At 38.9% G+C, this 22,760-nt stretch overlaps 1 protein-coding gene across 1 annotated transcript; it reads right to left on the minus strand.

The window, feature by feature from the left end:
• Nucleotides 1-573: 573 nt before the first annotated feature.
• On the minus strand, nt 574-22,185 carry map1b (microtubule-associated protein 1B). The gene is made up of 7 exons (XM_028462349.1): nt 21,777-22,185; nt 17,800-17,901; nt 10,438-10,520; nt 9,897-10,037; nt 3,558-9,237; nt 2,447-2,661; nt 574-2,356 (listed from the first exon to the last, which is right to left on the minus strand). The coding sequence occupies exons 1-7, from the start codon at nt 21,958-21,960 to the stop codon at nt 2,201-2,203; spliced, it is 6,561 nt and encodes a 2,186-aa protein (XP_028318150.1). The 5' UTR covers nt 21,961-22,185; the 3' UTR covers nt 574-2,200.
• Nucleotides 22,186-22,760: the final 575 nt, after the last annotated feature.

Here is a 22,760-nt window from a genome sequence, read left to right on the forward strand (position 1 = left end):
CATTAGCTTTAACAGCTAACTTGGTCTTTCTGTCTTGAAGACTGATGCCATCTTTGTGCTTAAAATCGTTTAAGGAATCAACGCTCCAACGGCAAAAATAATCAAAATCTCTGTCAGACTCTCTTCCTACACCGTCAGCCATAGCGAGTTTATACCTCTTGACCTTTGACCTAATGCTGAAGAACTGAACCAGAGCTTGAGTGTGAAAAGGCTTATTGGCTGAGATTAGGTCAGCAACATCACTAACCGTCATAGTTGGCCCCGCCCCTCCAATAAAACACAGGAGGAGGGACTAGTTTTCCTCAGTGAGCATTGATTGACAGCTCCATGTGGAACTGTGCAGTGCTGTGGGGGCGGGGCTGCTGTGACTGGGCGTGTCTTAACCACTCTAGGAGCCACGCCCATAACCAAGGCATCTTTTAAATTTTCCCCTAGTGGCAGATCAGGAAAAATCTGGGGGTGTACTTAAACTTTAACCGCTTTATATTAACCAGATACAGAGATTACATAAATAAGAGAAAAAACATTTTAAAAAAGGGACCCAGACCATTTATTTTTTTCACAATAGTTTTATTGTGGCTTTTTTTAATGTTTGCTGTTTCATAGTGGTTCCTCCTATGATGGGTTTTGCTGTAATTATGGAGGAAATATTGCACACAAACATCTGAAAGCACAAAGGAATCTTTCACATGAAACTAATTGCTATTGGTTACATATGAATAAGGGGGAAATGGTCAGGGGTCAAAGTGAGGTCACAAGACAAATATACCACACTGCTGCAGACATACGATATTAAAGTTCTCCCCCAGAGAAAGATAAGGAGATAAAGGCAGATAATTAGAGGAGAGAGAAGTCGAGGGTGTGTAGAGAAAGAGAATGAAGTACCATAGACGGACCAAGAGAAATGTGTTGTTTGTACCGTGAATGTGTCAATTTGAGCTTTTTCCAGTCGGAAAACAAGTGTCATCAGGTTAGGAGACAAAAAAAAGTTGAATTTTTTTACTGTTTAACTGTATGCATCATGTTAGTGTGTAGTTTTTATTTGCTGCTGCTTTATAAATACCCACAGAAATGTATAATGTGCTCCCCCAGAGTCAAAGGGAAACATGGAATCCGGTGCCACCTGCAATTGTTGCGTTTAATGTCATAATAACATATGAAAGCACAGCCATCAGACATCTTCAAAGCCCTGTAGTTTCTGTAGTTGAGCAAAATCCACCTCAGGAAATGTGAAGAAAAAACCACCTTAACTTAATAGAAACCATGCATATCTCCCCGCAAATCTATTTATAATTATATTACAATAATTTAGAAAAAACAAGGAATTTTGAGCGTTATGAAAATATCCTGCGGCGCCAATTTACAACAGAAAAAGGCTAGCTCCCCAAAGCTCATTCATTACAAAAGGTGTTGCAAAAAAAAATGAGAGATATCCTCCTCATTTGAATAAGTTAAAAATAATACAGAATAACTTAAAAATATTGGGCAATCTTCTAAAAATGATTTTACAAATGTGACAAGGCAATAATAGTATTGCATAAGGCTATTTAATATTATCTAACACAAAAAAAAATTGAACTTTGACAAATAAATAATTTAAATAGAAATCAGCAGCAGAATAAGATAAATAAATGGATTGAATTGAAAAAAAAATCCCAAAAAACAACCCTACTAAAAACAATAAAAATCATATTTATTTATTATTTAATGGCAGGGGGCACTTGCCTGTAATGAATAAGAGGTCAGACATCATGGCGATGTTAATCAATGCTTAGTGTCCCTTCAAGTTACATCAATCCTTATCATTTCATTGTCATTTGCGGCCTTTGTTCTGTCAAATTAGCAGCTAATCCCATCGGTTCTTATACATTCATTTTTAGTTCCCTAAGGCAAAAACAGAAAAGTGTTATTTTTTATCCTTTGGCATGGATAATAGCTGGCAAATCCCAAAAATACACACACACATGGAGTGTATTGATGGAAAGCTGATTTGAATTTTGTTATGAGGATGCAGGGGAAGTCAATACATCCACTAAAACATCCAGTTCATTGCAATCTAGTAGTATAGTCACTGGAGGAACATTGCATTCCCTTTTAGGTGAAACATCATCATTTGCATGGACCCAAATCAATGTTAATTGCAAGATATTACTTCAGTATTACAATATTTAGGTGCAACATGAAACCCAAATATGGACTTTTACATCTCAATCTTACAAGCCGGGAAGGATTCGTCCTGCATGACGACTGTGCTACTGCTGGCCAGAACCATGATGTTGAGCTCCTGCTGCTTGTCGTGAGTCTCCTGGTACCACTCCCTCATCACATCCGTGTCATGGGTTGGAATCAGAGTGACCTGACGATAAGGAGACAGTGAAAAGCTCTTAGAAGAGAGGGGAAAAAAATGTCTTTAAGTAAATTCCCAAGCCAGTTCACACACACTTACCTGCATATTGTTCCCCCACTGGGCTTTCCCTTCCAACAAAGCATCGAGGACAGCCCGACTGGGTTCCTGAGCCGACTGGTCGTTGCCACTGACAACGTAGTAGGAGGACCGTACGCGCTTAAAAAACTCTGCGTCCACATTTTTGGCATTGCAGTGATTAGGGATGTAAACCAAATCCATGTACATGGGAGGAAAGTTGGGTAGTGATGCTTTGGCTGTACCAGAAAAGAAATACAGAAATATTTTACTTAGAACATGTTTGGTAACACATTACTTGACACTGTCATTATTATGACATGAAACCTGTCATTAGCATGAATAAGGTGTCATGAAGGCTATCGTTAAAGAGTAACCAAATCGTTGCTTTCTCCTGATCTGCCACTAGGAGGGAAATTTTAAAAATGCCTTAATTATGGCGCAGTTGATACACGCCCAGTCTATACTATAAAATCTCCAATTAACAATCTATGCTAAGTTAACTAGCTAGTCATTACTCAATATAGCTCTCTATTCACTCTTCTCTCAATCCAACCTACTCACCACAGATTGTAGAGCTCACAGATGCTAGTTTTTATAAAAGGGGAGGAGCTAACAGTTCTTGTTTGTGGCACAAGATGGTCCCAAAACGTCACATGATCTTGTTCTCAGCCAATAGCAAAAATTAATTGTAATAGCCTGGTTTCAACCCATAGAGGGCAGTCACTGACATTTTACAACAAAATATGGCAAATTGAAATACTTTGACTAAAATGTTGAGAGTTGGACCAGAATCAATCAACAGCACTACTTCATACCCAATTACATTTGTATTCAGCAGAAAAAAGTGGTTTTGGGGTTTAGTTACTCTTTAAGTGTCGTTCATTACCCTAACCCTAACCCTTCCTAACCTCACTAGATCCTTCAACCGAACCCAAAAAATGCCAACATAGCTCCAAAGGTATCATAATTTAGTGAACAATACTTAATGACAGTTTTCATGACACTGTATTCATGCTAATGACAGATAATAACAGCTTAATTTCTGCCTTATGTATAAAACTTCAAGTAAAGTTTTACCAGAAAATGTATGAAGAAGATGTGAAGATTTGTTATTGTTTCAACAGATACTCACATGACTTGGTACTTTTTACTCCTTTGGATGCAGAAGTATTAGTTGCATTTTTGGCATCCTTCCTTTCTCCAACGCCCTTCTTGAGAGGGGCCGTCTTTACGTCCTTTACCTTTGAAGGACCACTCTTTCTAGCTGGTGATGAAGACTCTTTGGATGGCTTTTTCTTTTTCATACCTCCCTCTGATTTTGCATCCTGCTTGCTTTCTTCTTTTTTGAGAGCTTCCGGATCCACCATGCAGACGTCATGGTGGCCAGGAGATGGAGCAGAGTCCCTGGGTGCTGACGGAGGAGGATCAACATGCCTGTACGTCAGGGTTCTGTCAGTAGGGAGGGTCTCAGAGTCATCTTCAGAATCAATGTTGGCATCAGCTGTAATGGACGGGCACTCCTCTGTTCCAGGTGGAACATCTGAATCCGTTTGAGATGGGGCAGATTCGCTGATAGAAGTTGGTGGGGTTTCTTCACACTGCTTGGTGCTGATCTTACCTTCCGGAGGCGGGGGCCCTTCTCCTGACTTTGCCAAAGGTCTTTCCTCTTCCGAAGCATTCTCCTCATTGATAAAGTATTCCAGTGGGTTTGGGTTGATGAAGGATGGTGAGAGTTCAGTCTTGGGATGACGATACTCACATGAACTTACAAGGCAGAGGTCAACATCGGTTTTAGAACAAGCGCAGGGGCTTTTCTTGGCATCTGGATTATTGGAGCCACAGGCAGAACTACGCAGATCAGAGGAAAGAGGGAGGTATGATGGAGAGATAACTTTGGGACTTACAGGAGACGTTGCCTCGGATATAGATTTCTCATCTTTAATGGCACTGGTGTCCTTTGTAGGGGAAAGAGATCCTGTTGGGGAAGTTACATTTTCAAACTTCTGATGTGTATCAGATTTAGCTGTAGCCTCTGCAGTCGGTGAAACTGGACAGGCGCTTTCCTGAGCCGGACAACTTTCTTGAACCAAAGGAGGCTCACTGGAATGAAAGGAATAAGTGGGAGAGAATTCCTCTGGTGTGACAGGAGAATGAACTTTTGGACTTACAGGGGACTTTGCCTGGGATGTAGAATCAGCACATTTGAAGGAGTCATTGTCCTTTGCAGGGGAAAAAGCCCCATCCTTTGAAGAAACTGTTGGGGAAGCACTTTTGTCAGATGAAGGCGACTCATCGTATTTCTCATGTGTGACTGATTTGGTTGTGATCTCCAAAGTTGGTGAAACTGGACAGGTGCTTTCCTGAGCCGGACAACTTTCTTGAACCAAAGGAGGCTCACTGGAATGAAAAGAATAGGTGGGAGAGAATCCCTCTGGTGTGACAGGAGAATGAACTTTTGGACTAACAGATGACTTTGCCTGGAATGTAGAATCCGCACATTTCAAGGAGTTATTGTCCTTTGCAGGAGAAAAAGCCCCATCCTTTGAAGAAGCTGTTGGGGAAGCACTTTTGTCAGATGAAGGCGACTCATCGTATTTCTCATGTGTGACTGATTTGGTTGTGATCTCTAAAGTTGGTGAAACTGGACTGGAGGATTCTTGAACCCAACAGCTTTCTTGAGTCAGAGGAGATTTGTTTGAGGGAGAACATTGAGTGGGAAAGCATTCCTTTGGTGTGACAGGAGATTTTTCTGTTTGCTGAGCTACAACATTAGACATTTCAGTCATTTGGCAAGGAGTTGTGACTGAAGGTGTGGACTGGGAGGCCTCTGATGGGGTAGCAGAAGTAGCCCGGATTGAATCGATATCAAAAAATACCAAAGGATTCTGCACTTCTTGATTGAACTCTCTTGATGCTTTTATATCTGTTCCATCTGAAGGACTGTGATCAACCTCTGTCGGGCCATTCTCTGCTGCATGTGAGCTGCCAAATGATGGGTGCTCGGGAGATTGCTTACTAAAGTCCAAAGCTAAGGAGTGATCAGGAGACTCCTGGCCAAGCTCCACTGACATAGTAGATTGTTCTGGGGATCTAGTGTCTTGCATCTGTGTCCCACTTTTTATCTTTGGGGAGATGTCTGGGGAAATTGACATTGGTCTTGGGCTATCTTCTTTGGATGGAGATACTTCAGCTTCATGGAAAGTGGTTGGGGTCTGAACAACAGAGACAGAAAGTGAGTCATCTACCTCAGTGGAATGTGGAGACCCAACCTCAGCATGAAGGGAAGGAGAATCAGTGGTTGGCTCCGGTAAAGAGCTAGTTGCAAGTGAGGCTGTGGATACTGAAGCTAAATGTGAAAACATATCCTCTGCTACTACCTCTTCCAGGGGCGTTCCAGATTTGTCTGATGTGGTTCCCTCAGATATGGACATTTTACTCTCTTCTTTGAAACCTGTGTCTGGTTCATATTTAGGTTGTGTTGATGAAAAGCCAAATTGGGCTTTTTCGTCTTCTCTCTTAAGATCAAAATCAAAAGATGACTTTTGACTCTTGGTTGGAGAAACAAGCTTCTTTGCTAATGGGCTTATAGGAGAGAAGAGTATTTTTTCCACTGGGGAAGAACTTTCTCCTTCTGGCTCCTTTGGTTCTGGGGTAACTCTGTCGTTGAAATCTTCTTTATCACTTGTAACTTCTACAATTACTAGACCTTCAGAAGTCCCTTCTGTCACAGAAGGTAGAGATTCTCCTTTTTCGTCTACTGGTGATTGATAGTAAGGTGTATGGCCAGAGGACTGAGGTGAATTAGTTCCTTCCAATGTCTTGTCATCTGGACTGATGGAGGAATCTACATTTGGTTTGGTGCAACCTGCTAAAGTGGTGGAAAGCTCTATTGGAGTAGCAAACATTGACGGAGGACTAACCACATCCTTGTGTTCCATAGAGGGGGAATGTACTAGTGGTGAGGCACATGTCGGAGAACCCTGTCTATCTGATTTGACATCAGGCATATCAAATGGTTTTTCAGATGCACTATAGTCTCCAGCCTGTTCTGTCAAGGAAAAATGGCAGCCGACTTTGTCTTCTTCAACTGAAGAAGTTGGCGATACTGTAGATGCAGAATGGTTATATTCATGACCTTCAGTGGCATCGCTCTGGGAATTATCTGGTTCTGGAATATCTAGTAGAGGAGACAGCTTTTTCCCATCAAACTCCCCAGACACTGATGTGTAAAACTTGCCAACATCCTGTGAGGGAGATTCATTTTCATCAGTGGCAGCTTCATCACTCATAATGTCTTTAGGAGTTGACATTCCGTCCATAGGTGTAGGCACACTTGATACTTCAATGGTGGACTGAGTGTGGCCAGATGTTACAGTATATTCATCTGGGGGTTCATTATTGCCCTCATCATCTGAAGCTGTTACACTCTCAAAGCCAACTGGAGGTACATGATCATGGATAGATGCCGCCGGAGAAACTGGTGAGGACACTTTAAGTGGTACTGTTTCAAAAGATTCAACGTTTTCGGATTTTGTCTGGCTTAAAGTCTCCATCTCAACCTCTATAATAGTTTTATCGTCATTCTCAGTTCCATCTTCTAATTCTTCATGTTTACTATGGTGCTTGTCTATACACACATCATGTGTATCTACTTCCACTCTCTGTGATTCATCGACTTCTTCTGTTTCCCCCTTCTCTTCATAATCACCTCCCTCTGATGTCTCTTCCATTCCAGTGCCTTCATCCTCATATTTGTCGGAGACACCGCCTACTACTTTTTCCTTAACAACTGGCTCCTCTGGAGTCACACCACTCTCTCCCTCTGCTTCTGTTGTAGTTATGCCCTCATCTGTAGACTCCACTGCCTCAGGTGAGTCTTTGGTTTGGATGGTTTCTTCATGGTGAGTCAACAGAGGCTCTTTCTCTATGCTTTGTTGCACAGTCGCATCATCATCTGCTAACTCTTCAGCTTTAAGCTCATCAAAATCCTTTGTTAGATCCTCTGGTGACGACATCAGAGATCTTGCTATTTCTTGACCTTCTGTTATAGCCGCGCTACTAGCTGTTAGTTTACCATTATCAGCTTTACTCTCCTTTTTTGTTACTTTAGGCTTTCCTTTCAACTTTGAGAATGTTTCTTTCTTTGGACCATCATCTTTTTTCAAGGATTTAGGTTTTTTTTCATCACCCGAACTTGTCTTTTTTACATCTTTAGAGGGCCTTTTCACATCTTTCTTTAGCTCTTTCTTTTCTTCCCTTTTTTCTTTCAAAGGAGAATCTCTCCTGATATCTTTCTTCATAACCTTCTTTGCTTCAGTTTTCTTTACCTTTTCGTCTCTCTTTGCTTCTTGTTTGGTTGAATCATCTTTTTTGGATCCTTCTTTTTTCACCTCCTTCTTCTCAACGGACGCTTTGATCTCTTTTTTGATACTTTTTTCTTTGTTATCTTTCAGTTTTAAATCGGGCTTCTTTTTTTCAAGAGTTTCATTTTGGGCCGTTGGCTCCGTCTTTGCTTTAGATTCTTTCTCAGTCATCTTTGCTTTGTCCTTTTTTAGTGGGACTTTTTCTTTCTTGTCTGCCTTCAGGTTTTTTTCATGGGTTGATTCTGCTTCTGCTTTCACCTTTTCTACAGTTTCTTCTCTTGAGTCCTTCTTTACATTTTTGCTTGGGGATGGCCTAGGGGTAGACTTAAGGCTCTCTTTGCTTTCTGTCCTTTGCTTCAACTTTTCCGTCTTGAGCACTGGGGATGATGGCACAGACATTGCTTTTTGAGTAACAACTGGCTGCTTCAAAAAGTCCAAGTGTTTCAATTTTTCTAAACCTTCTAAAATGTGGTACTGTGTGGCATTTCCAGGAAAGAGAACACGGACAACTTTATCTGATGGATTTGCCGGGTGCCAAGCAATGAGTGAGGAGATGGAAGTCATGTAGGAGAGTGGAAACTCTGATTCTTTCCCATTTGGAAGGAGAATAGAGGTGGTATCTTTGTCACTCCCATTCCATTCCTTCATAAAGTGTTGCATCTCCTTGCTGTTTTTTGATGGATTAAGAACATACATTTCAAGCCTTCCAACACCCATTTTCTGAAAAAGGGTTATTGGTTCAATTGTGTTCCCCACAGGCCTCTGCAAAGACTCAATTCTTAAATTCAACTTGCCGAGTAACTGCTGAGTGAGTGATGCCTCTTCAATATTCCTACGTACCTTGTAATTGGGATCCGGTTGATATAGATTTTCAGGAAAATTCACAAATACAACACCAATGTCTGGAGAAATCATGTTTTTTACCCAGTCGCTGTTCATTGTTGAACCCTGCGACTGCTCCTCCTCGATTTCTGAAATCTTCCTCCGAAGCATGCTATTGATGCCTGGTAGGTTGTCTTCGCTAATATGGGTCAGAAGGATGGAGTCAATCCGATCTAGATGCCTCACCAGCTTCCAGAAGCAAGATTTCCTATCTGATCCGCCATTAATCAGCATGTTGAAGCCGTTGACGGCAAAGAGAGCAGAATCACCATGACCGCCTGGAAAAATGTAGCAGCAAGGTTTGGAGAGTTTGAGGAATCCCCCTGAGGTTGGCGGTTCCAACATGTCGAAAGGCGATGGGATCTCTACCGATTCAGACAAATACTCAGTGAACTCAGAGAGGCCTTCCATTTCAGGAAGGATGAAGGCTGAGTTTAGCTTAATGTTAATGAACTCCTGCAGGTTGTGTTTGTCTAAGTTGGAGTTTTTCCAGTCGCCTTGTTCAGGGCAGGCGAGTGTGAGCTTGGCCTTGTTGGCTGGATGAATAGTGCTGAGTAATTCACCAATCTGGGCAAAAAAACGGAAATTTTTAATTAAATTTTTCTTTACTAAAGTTTAAATATCATGGGATTCTAAATCTATCAAAGTTGATACTCTAATGCAAAAGTGAGCAACTTTTACCACGGCGGGGCCACGAAAAAAGTGATTCTCTGAGTCGAGGGCCAAGTTATCAACATTCATGTCAGCATTTAGAATAATAACTCATCTGAGCATTAATACAGGGAAGAACAATGAGTTTGTGTTGTCATTTCATGTGTTTTTGGTCATTTTGTGTAATTCCCTCTCATTTTGTGACTTTCTTTGTTTTTGAAGTCATTAAGCGTATTTTCCTCTCATTTTGTTGTTTTGTGTGTTATGAGCCAATTTGTGTTGTCATTTTGTAAATTTTTCAAATTTTAATTTTTTTTTTTGCCATTTTGTGAATTTTTGTTGTCATTTTGTAAATTTTTCGAATTTTAAGGTTTTTTTTTGCCATTTTGTGAATTTTTGTTGTCATTTTGTAAATTTTAAGAATTTTAAGTTTTTTTTTTTGCCATTTTTTGAATTTTTGTTGTCATTTTGTGATTTTTGAGACATTTTTTGCGTATTAGTTTTCTTTTTTGTTGCTGCCAGTTGCCCATGTCTGCTCTAATGTCTCTACAAAAATCTTCCCCATGCTTGCTCACCTCTTGGTCAGTGAATATGTCAATGAAATTTGAGAATGAGAATGATCCAGACTGGAGAATCAGCTCCCCAGAGTTTTCAGTGCATTGCCCTGAGAGGATCAACAGTTTGTGCCTGGCTACGTCTGATACCATCAAGCGAACCTGGAAAACAAGACAAAATTTTATTAGTAAAGCTGAGGGAGAACATTTTTACAAAAACCCAAAATAATGGGAGATAAAACATGTTTACTGCAGCAATCAATGTCGTGGTCTGTTTCGATGTTGCGTAAGTCCATTATGTAACTATTGGTCTTTCTGTCTTTGATGGGTTAGTCTTCCCTCCATCTTGCAAATTCACTCTTTTTCAGCTGCTTTCTTTTCATTACAGCACAATAAATGGTTTTATGCAAGCAGAAGGTTGATCACCTCGTGTTACATTATGTTAAAAGTATTATTGCAAACATGCAAAGTGAAAAGGGGAGAAAGAAAAAATGCCATTCACAATAAAAATCCAATGAATGATTTACACTGCTTTGAAGTACATTGTAAAATGATGTTTTACCTCAGTACTGACAGCGTCATCTGATGGGTTGATCAGCACTACAGTCTCCAGGATGGTACTTTTATGGTGAAGAATCCTCTGTCCTATGAAAACAAGAGATATTTTGTAGATAATTGTTATGGTTAATATAATTTCAATCATCTACAATATAAATCCAGTAAATCATTATGGTAACTTAGGCTGGGTATGTTCTATAATAAGATTTGAGAGAGTATAAAAGCACCGGATCGTGACCAGTCAGTTCTCTTGGAAAATGACCTGCCTAAGAATGGGCGGGTCATTCCCGGTAGACTTTGCTGAGTGAAACGGAGAAAGAATATTTATGGATTTATGCAGTCCTTTCATTTATCCGATGACATCTTATAGGAAATATATATATATGCAGCTAAAGCCTGCATGCATCGGGCGAATAAATTCATTCATCCATTCATTCATTTCTTCATATTCGCTGTTGGCGACACAGACAGCATCAGTACTGTAAAATAATCCAGGCTGTATAAAATACAAATATTGTCCAGCTTATGAGGTAGGCTGAGCTGTATGAACGGAGCATCAGAGCCACAGACCGCAAGCTAAATGAGGCGGATACGTAAATATAAAATAACATGTCTGTGCTGGAATAAAGTGAAACTGATCCGTGTCTGTATAATATCACAAATTTACACAATACCACTCATCAATTCCTGCATTCATTTCTTTCTGCAGCAACAGTGTTGTTTTTGGTCGGAATTAATTCCTTATATTTTTAAAGAATTATTTCTCAACTGCAACGTAAGTTGCTCTGCAGGGTTTCTCGTTTTATGTGAACGCACACGTAGCCAGGCTGAAATCACCTGTCTTTTGTTAACATGTTGATAACCAGTTTTGTAATGCAACTGCTCTGTGACGGAGAATGTTAGGTTAAGTGAAGCTCGCTAACGGAGCGATATCCCGGATATACTTATTCCGCTTCGTAGTACAGGCACAGTTAATCATTATCTTTTTAAAACTGATCCAGAATCAGTATATTTATTCGGATCCGCTTCATTTTAACCACTTGCTCCTCAGCCTAGCAAAATCTGCCATTAGTTTTAGAGTTAGATTGTTCAGAGGCAAACAAAGAAACGCCGGTAAAAACATAACCTCCTTAGCGGAGGTAATGAGAGCAACAAACTGTTTTGAAAGGTAAATCAATTCAGCATGAAATGTTTCATTAAACTGCGGAACTATGGTGATTTGGCCATTTCTTTAAATAGACATCTAGAAATGGCTCCATCTGTCAATGAATTACTGAACTACATACAATATGCACAGTATAATATATAAAACTTATAATATTTAAATGAACGGTCTATATGTTTAAATACAATGATATTGATTATGAAAAGCTTGATTTTGTTGAAGAAAATATATGCAATTTATATTTTTGACTAAGTCAGTCTCCCCAACTTTTCCCTAAATGACACTCTTCATTGTAAGACATTTGGTTTAGTGTAAATATACAACAAAACATATTCATCAGAATAAAAAACAGTAGAGAGTAACCAGCTCCAAATTACTCATTCCAGATTTAACCTTTGAACCCTAACAGTTCCCCTGTGAGTTCTAGGCTCTAATAAACTGGACACGGTTTGTGAACAACCTGATCAGCTGTTCCTGTGTTAGATGGAATTGGTTTTTATTACCATTTTGTGTTTTAAATCTCGAGTACAAACCTCGATATAGCATACTGTAGATGTAATTTTAGCCAAAACCAATTTGACTTAATCTATTTATCAGCCACTTTGAAGGTTACAAAAAATCATTAAACACCCGTTTATGTTTCATATAACTCTAAGGGGAACACAGTCTCTCTGTAATACTACTTTCCACTGGTCTGTGAAATTGGAGAATAATCCATCACTGAGGTCTATTTTCTTTCAGCATCTGCACAAAGGTCATGCCTATAATTGCTAATGGAATAAAATGCATTTTCTTCTCAATTATCTTTTCCATTAAAAGGCTCCTTAAGGAGAGGAAAGTTGGACTTGAGTGCACGGTGGCAACTATCGCCGCCATCAAACCCATCCGAAATGAACACAGTGTGCATCGGAGCATGTTTGACCCTGACCATTACTTTTGATGGATGTAAATATTCCCAGCAGGAGGTGAGCTGAAGCAACATGCATCACAGAACATTCCCCTTCCAGTTCAATGGGATGTACAAACAAAACCCGAAGAGGCTCCTGGTTCCACCACACACACAAACATCCTTCGTTTTGCATAAAAAGACCCGTTATGTACACGCTTAGTGATTAGATCTCTGCAGGAGTCCAGCCTCAATATGTCACAGCATCTTTTTTGTTGTCTTTGAAGATGAAGGAGCAGCATTAGCACAGATTTCAGTGTCACTCCCTGTAGTGTGACACCAACCAGTCAGTGGGGTTAAAGAACGAACAACACTACGTAATATGTCTAGACAGAACGCTGACGGCACTGCAAGTGCCAGCAAACCAGACAGTGAAACACCAGTTACATAATTACCTGTCAATAAAAAATCATTTCCAAAATTTTGTAACACATTATAATGAGATTATTAGGAAGGAAATGAGCAGTAATAATTTAGAATGTATAGCATGCTCACTATTGATTTCTGTGTACTTCATTATTAATATTATAGAATACATTTTTGTACGATAACTCGTCCAATTTAGTCCGATTTCACTGACCAGTTTACCGCAGCGTACAGAATATTAAAGACACTCCTGCTTTCTTCTTCTGGCGTTTTTGTAAGTTTAAAGTAAATTTTATCATTGAAACCCATTAGGAAAGTGAACACAGCGCCCCCTGCTGTTAGTATTTATTAATACAGTTTGCTGTATAATAATTATAATAATAATAATTATAATATTCTCTGCAGCCATCCCCTTGCTCTGGAATTCACTCCCTCAAGACATTTGGAACTGTGGAACCCCTCTGGACTCTTTCAAATTATGACTCAAAACTCATCTATTAACTGCTTTTGATAGTTAATCTTTATTTTTACACATACTCTTTTCTTTTTATTATCTGTACTTTCATTGTAAAGCGTCTTTGAGGTATTTGAATAGCACTATTTAGAAATAAAGATATTATTATAACGGAAGGAGGTTTTTACAAAACAAGATGTGAACATTGCATGAGACACAATAACTACAATATATGATAAATGCAAACGCATGCAAAAAAAAAAATACAATATATAAAAAATATCTTAAAGACAAAACATTGAAAACAGAACTACGATACAAAAAATACAGAAACAAAGTCAACAATCTCCTAAGAGAAAAAAAAGAGAAATAATACATTACAACACACAAATTCTCGCATTTAGGGCCTCACTTAAAACACTCCCATATCAAATACAAAAACGTTTCACATACAAACAAACGGCTTATGAACTAAGACATAGTAATGTGTTTATACAAGAAAGGGTTAAATCTAACATTGGAAAATACAGCTATCAACAGCTGGAATAACCTTGATGTAAAGACAAAAGAAGCTACAAGCTTGACTAGCAACAAGGTGCCTTTCTAATCCTACGTATGCTAAGAAAACTTTCTGAAGATATCAAGGTACTTCGAAAGAAGATGAACTTTTCTTTTGAACTGGAGGAACACAAACAACGCAAACAACGTCTGGACGTTTGTTACAACGTATGAAATCCGCAGGGAACAAGGCCGACACGAACAACGATAGAGAGGAGGAGGAATAAAGAAGATAAAATCCTACACAAAAAAGGACAAAAAAAAAAAAAAAATGAAATGATATTGTGTTCAGAACGACCTAAGAATGTGTGACCAGAGAGACAAGCTTTGAATTTAAAATTTTAATTTTCTGTGTTCAAAACAGGGGACGGGACTTAGATATGCAAACTGCTTCTCTCGTCTCCTTTTTCGGCATGTACAAAAATAAAAAAATAAATAAAAAAAATTGTAAATGTGAAAGTGAATGTAGCCATGTCAAAAATAAACTGAATAAAAAAAAACAATAATAATAATACTGACTCCAAGGGGTAATGCAGTTGATCTCTAGTAACTGATTAGAAACATTTTTTAAGTATGCACGTTGAGCACGCTTTTCATATTCAACTGCCCCATGATGCATTCTGAGCGGAATGTAAACTCAGACCGTGACACCGGCTTCAAGCTAAAAATCAAACATCCTCTTTTCAAAACAAAAGCATATCTTCTTGTCTTCAATTAGTTGTTTTTTAACACATTTGTAAACAGGGCTCTTATTTTGAAGTCAACCGGAACTTTTGTCAGTAGCACAATGGAGGGTCTCCGAAAATCTGCAAAAGGTCAGAATAAAATATGTTTAAGTGAGTTTTATGGTTCAAATGAGCACAAGTTGATATTCTACTTGGTCACTTTCTCACTTAAAATATTTTCAGAACTTTCAAAGGTGGAGAATCAACAGAGATATTTAGTGTGATTCAAGTTTTTGTCGTAAGTTCCAAATGCATCTTGGGAAACTTGGAAGTATACTTCAGTGGGAACCCAGATCATCCTAATCATACATCTAGTATACAGTAGACAGTATATACTCATTGAGTTTGTAGTGTATAGTATATTAGTGTGACATTAAAGGCAGGCATAGCCAATTTTCGACTTGTGTGACTATTTTGTGGGATCGTGCGAGTCTCTGCTAGATCGTGTGTCGTGGAGCGTGTAGTATACATGGCGTCACGAGAAGCAAATAACACCTCACGACTAGCTTCCGATCATCTGTAAAATTGACGGACTGTCGTGCCCACGTCTGTCCAGCAGCTCCTGGTCCATCACGTCGCCGTCTTTTCTTTATTAAAGCTCTTTTTGCTGAGATTTGTGAACGTCTCTCCACTTCTGGGTTTTTCTTCTTCGTCTGTTTTAATGGCAACGCTTCAGTGTTCTTCTTCTTCTTCTTCTAATTTGTACGTTTCGTTTCCGAAAACATGACCCCGACGTGTCGTGTATGAACGTACAGTGTGAGCAGTCAGATCACGTCAGAGTGTCGGTCCGTACAGTGTGAGAATATGAATCGTGAGCTGCGCACATTCGGGCTCTGCGTCTGAGTCGCACAGTTTGAGCTGGAGCTGAGTGCAACGAGAGAAAAGTGTATCACAGCCTTTACCAAGACAGCCTTTGTCTCTGAGTCGTAGCTCATGCAGTCAATGGGTGGAGTCACTCAGCTACTCCATTGTTCACACATGCATGTCTGATTTATGGTGTTTTCGTCTGTCATGGCACACCTCAATGTTTCTTGGGTTAGAGACAAAGTCACATCATATTTTAATTGAGGAATGAATTAAATAAACTGCCCTTGTTTTATCTTCAGACTCTTCTGATATTGTCCTTCTCCTACTTCAGTCTAACATTGTGTGTTTTATCTCTATCCTCTTCACATCATTCCTCCTTCACCTCCTTGTTTTCTCCTCTTTCTGTTACTATCTCCCCCTCCTCCTCCTCCTTTTCTCTATATTCTGGGACAGACACTGGCCACCAGGGATCCCACGCAGCTAATTACTCCCATATCAACTGTTGCAAGGCAACAGGATGTGGGAGGAAGGGAGGGACAGAAGAGTGGAGGAAGGGGCAATGCTTCAAACAAGCTTTATGAATTAAAGTTGGAAACTAGAGCCCCATTCTGTGTTTTTATTATCCTTGAATGTCATGACTTTCAATCTGCTGCTGGTTTGCAGCGTTGCCATTTGGCTGGATAGAGGTGAGGAACTGCTGGTTACCATCGAGGCCATTACACTGCCTGCTGACAGCCCACATGTCCATCCACTCAGGATCTATTCCACCGTTATTGAACGGCTCATTCAAACTGCAAACGACACCGTAATAAAAGTGCCAGGCAACGAATTGCCGAGCGAGCGTTCCAAGGATGGGCAATAAAAGCTGCAGCCTTAATATACAGCAGGAAGGTATAGGAAAGTATAGGAAGGTATAGATGTCTGACAGCAACCACAACTGAGAAATGTAGTTTACATGTAATAATATTAGGGCTGGGAATTTGACACATTAATTGCAATTCATTATTTACAGAACAATAATGCACCAAAAAAGAAAATTATGCAGTTCATCAGGTTTTTTTTTTTTGCACTCTAATCTGCATGGAACCTTTCTCATTTCACGAGTTCCCGGTATACCCATAATACTAATGCACAAGATGACACAGAGACGGGAGAACTGGAGGAGAAGTCATTCCCGTGCTTCATGAGCGTTAATTTTAGTTTCAATAAAAGCACCGGATGGAAAAGAAAAGCGCTGCAAATTGTGCAAAAAAGAGTTTGCCGATCACCAGAGTTCTTATAGCCTCTGTTAGCACCTCAATGCTAACCATATAGCAGCTAGCACCTCAATGCTACACATGTAGCAGCTAGCACTTCAATGCTAACCATGTAGCAGCTAGTCCAACGGTCCTAGTGGGAGCAGACAGTGTCTCCAATCCACAATGGACACTCAGACAGGGCTGAGAGCCTAAATGAATAAGTCTATGAGTGACAAATGAACAAAGTCAGTGTTAGATGATGTGGGCGGGGCTAGAAGCGCTGCTACAGATAGCATTGTTTGACTCAACTTATCAACTGCTATGTAGAAAGACTATTTCAAACTAATTTCCCCAGCTTCATCTTCCACTTCTCTGGAATGTTCTGTACTAAGTGCTGATTTTTTGTTTTGTTTTTTTTAATACAAAAACACATTTGTTTCAGAAAGTTCACCAAAAAATCCAAAAAAGCATGAATATAGCTTACTTTAATTTAAGTTTGTGATTTGTGAACAATGCAATCATACAATTATTTATTCTTATTACACATTATGTTATCACTTGGTGATGGAAATAATAAAAAACTATTTTGTTGTTGTTATTGTTTTCATTGATTCAGTCCTAAACTAAAATCCATTTAAACTGTAAAATGTTGCTTCTCGTGTCAAATATTGTTAATTTACAATAATCCAGATTAATTCATTACAAAGTCTCTAATTAATAATTTTTTTTATCTAGTCCTACCACTAAATAATAATAATAATAATAATACATTTTATATAATAATTTTAAAACATTAGTAATTTATATCAATACAATATTTTTTGGTACCTTTTTTCATTTGAACCTTTCATGATTTCTTTATGATATAACAAAAAGACATTTTTCCTGTTTTTTTAAAACATATTTAAAGTCACATAGTACAAAGCAGCCTTTGTACGTCTTTTTAGTAATTGGTGACAATCAAACCAAAATTGTGAATGAGATTATATTTGCAGAATTTATTTCATCTACAATTTAATGGGTAATAGAATCAGTTAGGGAAAGTCCAAAAAAGCCGCCAGTGGAAAAAGACTTAATGGAGAGCGACACGTGAAATTCAAGGTTTACCTTTGACATCAGCAGAGAAGCGAGCCGAGTGTCTGGAGACGAACAGTTTGAGCTCCTGGTCCAGGTTACAGTCAATCAGATTGGTGTCCCATGATCGGATTCCTGAAATACAGACACACAAGAACATACATTACAACAGAGGTGTCAGATTTATTTTAGATCATGGGCCAAACATGGAGCAGTTTGTTCTCAAGATGGTCACAGATTTTAGGTGGAAAAAATAATAACGTCGGCATTAATGTGCCCTAGTTTGGGACTCCATTTGGAGTCGCCAGATGCCTACAAGAAACTAAGAATATGTTTTGAACAACTTGAGCCCATTTTTGCTTATTTTTACCCTTTGTCTGCAACTACACTAATTTTTCAAGACATTTTCTACACTTATAAACCCTTTCCAACACTTTTCCCACCTAATATCATATATGTTGACCCATTATTGTTACTTTTAACCTTTTTCACCATATTTCATGCTTATTTAGCCAATTTACTCACATTCACAATTTGTCATGCCTATCATTTGTCAGTTTAAACTAACATTTTTGCAATGATGACACTTTGAACCCTTTTTATCAGATTTTTTTTTCCATTTTGGCCACTTTTAAGGGGAGTGATGGTCTAGTGGTTAAGGACGCTGGGCTTGTAATCGGCGGGTTGCTGGTTCAAGCCTCACCTGGGCCGTCACTGTGGGATGTTGAGCAAGTCCCTTAACCCCGACCTGCTCCCCAGGTGCTGCAAAAATGGCTGCCCACTGCTCCTCAGGGATGGGTTAAATGCAGAGGACAAATTCCATGTATGTAACAACATTACATGGCCAATTAAAGGCGAAAGCCCTGATTTAATTTGCAACTTTATACCAATTTCAATGGTTTTTAAAATCCCATTTCACCACCTGTTCCACTATTTCCACCATTTCTAGTCACGTAGTCACAGTGGATATTATTCAGATGAATAAATAAATGTGGTTATCACAGATTCATAGAACAATGGACCATCATTTTGCAGACTTTATGGATGGACCCCAAAAATCTCTCCCCTTTATTCCCTCTTATAGACGGCCCTGTCTCCACAGTACAGTTCTTCAATGTTCATGTCTGTGTTCAACCACCTTCAGGTACAGTGGGGGTCCCCAGTCTCTGGAACCTTTATTTCGAGTGTCGCTGCCTGAAAAGGTTGAGAACCACTGCACTAAAGGGCCAGATTTGGCCCCCGGGCCTTGAGTTTGACATTTGCATTAGAAGTTGAAGAAGAAAGTCGGTAAAGAATGAGCCACAACACAAACCCATATCGTGTGAATCACATCCTATAAATGTCTCACTAACACCCACACAGGATTATTATAACACATACCGTCTGTAATTCACTGACTACCTTTATAGTAAACACAGAAATGGCAGGAGAAACCATATCATTGATTGGAAATGTCTATCTATAGTCTTTGTTATTCATGCTAGCAATGTTAGCTTTAGCTGTGCTGAGTCACTGGGGCTCATTCGCACTGTGATTACGAACAATGGAAGCATTATGAAGATAAGGACCATGAAAGACACACAACATGATAAAAAATAGGGACAATAAAAGGGAAAGCTGGTGCCATTTTACCAAAAATATTTCATATATTACTTTTTTGGTCAGTGTTTTGTTACAAATATAGTTTCAAGTTCATAATAATAATAATAATGCATTGGATTTTTATAAGCATTTTACAGAATTAAGGCCATATTCTTTCACTCCACACTTATGCAGCACATATGTCATCTCATAGGGCCAATGTCAAGGATGTGCAGTCGACCTTTTTTGGAGCCAAAATGTCAAAGTCAAGGTCAAGTTCGCATCAAGTGTCAAAAATCAACATTTTCCATATCTCTACGAATATTGATCGTATAAGTTTGATGCTTACATTTATGAAAGGCTCATCTCAAGTGGAGTATTTTATTGACTTGGACTGAAGCTGTACGACCTACCAGTAAAAAAGACCGGTAGGGGTCAAAGTTCATGACGTCACAAAAAATAAATAAAAATTTATCTATAACTTGGCCACAAATTGAGATACAGAGCTCAGACTGGTACCATTGAACAACATTTCCTTTCAATGTGTGACCTTGACCTTTCGCTGAAGGTCGTATTCAAGGTCAAGGTCAGTCTTCCATTTTTCCTGCATTATTACTTTCAATTTCATTAGTAAAAAGAACAAACTTGTCAACAAATCCCAGATACAGGTTGTCATTTTTGGTTGTAATCGTCTTGCAAATTCATGTGCATTTATATTTTATATTTTTAGCATAAAATAATATTGTTTCAAAAAATTACAAGAAAATATAGTATTTTATTAGGCAATAGTACTGTTAGTTTGTGGTGAATTTGGCGGAAAAATGGCCTAAAAAGGAACTGGAAACATTTCCCAATTATTTTTTAAATCTTTCAGAGTACCGCCTGCAATGTGCTCCTGTACCGCCAGGAGTACACGCACCCCTGTTTGGGAACCACTGCTCCTCTTATTTGCTTGTTTGTTTTTGCAGATTTTTAAGGACTTAACCTTTTTACAGGGAGGGAGCAATTAAACCCATCAATTACCTAAATGATCCATAATCCAATAGGTAAGAGTCATTTCATTTCTTCAAACCAAGGTTGAAGGAATTATAAACCTGTAATTTAGTTGCTTTTATGGGTACTTCTACTTTTACTTGTACTTATGTACGTTTTAAAAGAAGGAAAGTGATTCATTACATTTCTACACCCAACCGTAGTACATTTTTAAAATTTATTTTACATTGTGACACAACAAAAAAATTAAATGACCAGACGACTTAGAGCCTGAGAATTATTATTATTATTATTATTATTATTATTATTATTATTATTATTATTATTATTATCTAAATGAAATTCATAGGTGTTATTTTATTTTTTAAAAAATAAATAAATGTACATTTTGACAAACCTTTTATTTTCTACAGATGCTTTTGTGGAAAATAAATAAATTTCCAGTTGTGCAAGATTTGGTCTCTTTCTTTTTAAATTTATACATATAGACGTTTAATGTATGCAAGGGAACCGTACCAAGATTTATTACCAATACAATTTCAACCAAGTAACAGTACTTCTACTTGAGTTAGACATATCAGTACTCGAGTCTTTATACCTTTGTCAATTACCTAAACGGCCCATATAGCCCAACAAGAAGGTAATTTAACTTCTTCAAACCTACGTTGTTGGAATTTTATTTATTTAAGCTTATTTAATTCATCACATAAAGCTACAGATTAGTCTAGGTATTGAAGCAAAGAGTAAATATTAAACCAGATTTGACTTATCAACCTAAAAGTATCTGCGCCATGTTGTCTGGGGGTAAAAACGCCCTTCTCAGCTTGAAGAATGTCCCTCCTGGCCTTCCGTAGGGACCGCAGTGCGGACAGAGCCACGCCCACAAGCCGGTTTGGGGATGAGAGAGAGTCAGTCCCAGATGCTGGATGATAATAACGATGATGATGATGGTGAAATGTTCCCAAAGGCACGGTTTTTAAAAAGCGTGTTCATAATTAGATGGTATGTAATCACTGGTTTTCAGACCGCTTATTTTCAGAATAAAATAACAGTTTTAAACGCCCAGTGTTGCTTCCGGGCTGTAATCTGTGGAGTGGTAAACACAGACACATCTGCATTACTGACGCATTGCCTGAAATAAAGGCTAAATGGCTGCTTTAAAAGCACGTGTTTGCTGATATAAATAAAGGTGAAAAGAACATACAGTGGTTGGAAGAGGAGGGGGAGGGGAGGGGAGGGGGTTTGATGGTTTCAGGGAGGGGCGGACAACTATTTATTTACTCTATCCTTTTTAAAGAATAATGTGCACATATTTTACATCATTTATTTTTTATTAATGTCCTGCGTCATTGCACTGCGTCAACCTCTGGTTTCATCCTCAACAACAACATGATGAAGTTCCATCTCCTGTTGTGCAGATAAACATCAAATCTTACCTTTCTCTATGTCCGCAATGGCACACTTTAGATGCTCCTCTGAAACGATCTCCCCGATCACCACCAGCAGGTAGAACTTGGTGTCGTTGAAGTGCTGCGGAGGGCTGGAGGGGGACGGGGAGGCGGTGAGGCTGTGGCCGCCCAAAGGCTCCATGTCCGCGGGGTCCAGCAGCAGCGTGGCCATGGTGCTGTGGATGTCTGGAGCTGGATCTGATCTGAGGTCCGTTTATTCGGGCTGACTCCTCCTCTTTTCTCCTCTTTCTTCTTCTGCTTTTTCTTCCTTTCTCTGCAGACATGTGAGGAGTGCAGCCCTGATAGGAGTGGCCCTGTGTTTTTATACCACACACACACACACACACACACACACACACACACGCACACACACACACACACACACACACACACACACAGAGGAGAGGGCGTAGGGTTTTTTCTGCACACTCACTCCAGAGCTGATGTCATCCCCGACAAATCAAACGCCTCCGGAAGAAACATACGATTTTTTTTTCCTCTTTTCTTTTATTATTATTATGATTATGATTATGATTATTATTATTATGTTATTGTAGGCCACATGCAAATTACTGTGCGTAAAATAACCACCCATTAAAAAAGTAAACAAAAATAATAAACTTGTCTTTCTTCTTTTTTTTCCTAAACGCCTTATTTTTTCTTCTTCTACCATGTCTGCATATGCTATCAAAGATCAACACTACATGTAGTTAGAGAGCAGTATTACACCCTGGTGAGGGGGAAGGGGGCAGGGGAAGAGGGAGTTAGGGTGGGACATTAGAAGGACTGCTGAAAGTATAATGTGATGCTACTATTGTGCATTATGTGTTGTGGGGGTGTGAACACTGAGCGAGTCTAATGACAAATATGTGGGGAAAAGCCCCATTTAATTTCTATGAAGGTAGATTTGTAAAAAAAAAAAAAAACTAAATATAAAATGTTACATCTAAATGTAAATGTTACATCTAAATG

Source organism: Gouania willdenowi, chromosome 12, assembly GCF_900634775.1.
Source record: "Gouania willdenowi chromosome 12, fGouWil2.1, whole genome shotgun sequence".
In the NCBI taxonomy this organism is placed as follows: Eukaryota; Metazoa; Chordata; class Actinopteri; order Blenniiformes; family Gobiesocidae; genus Gouania; species Gouania willdenowi.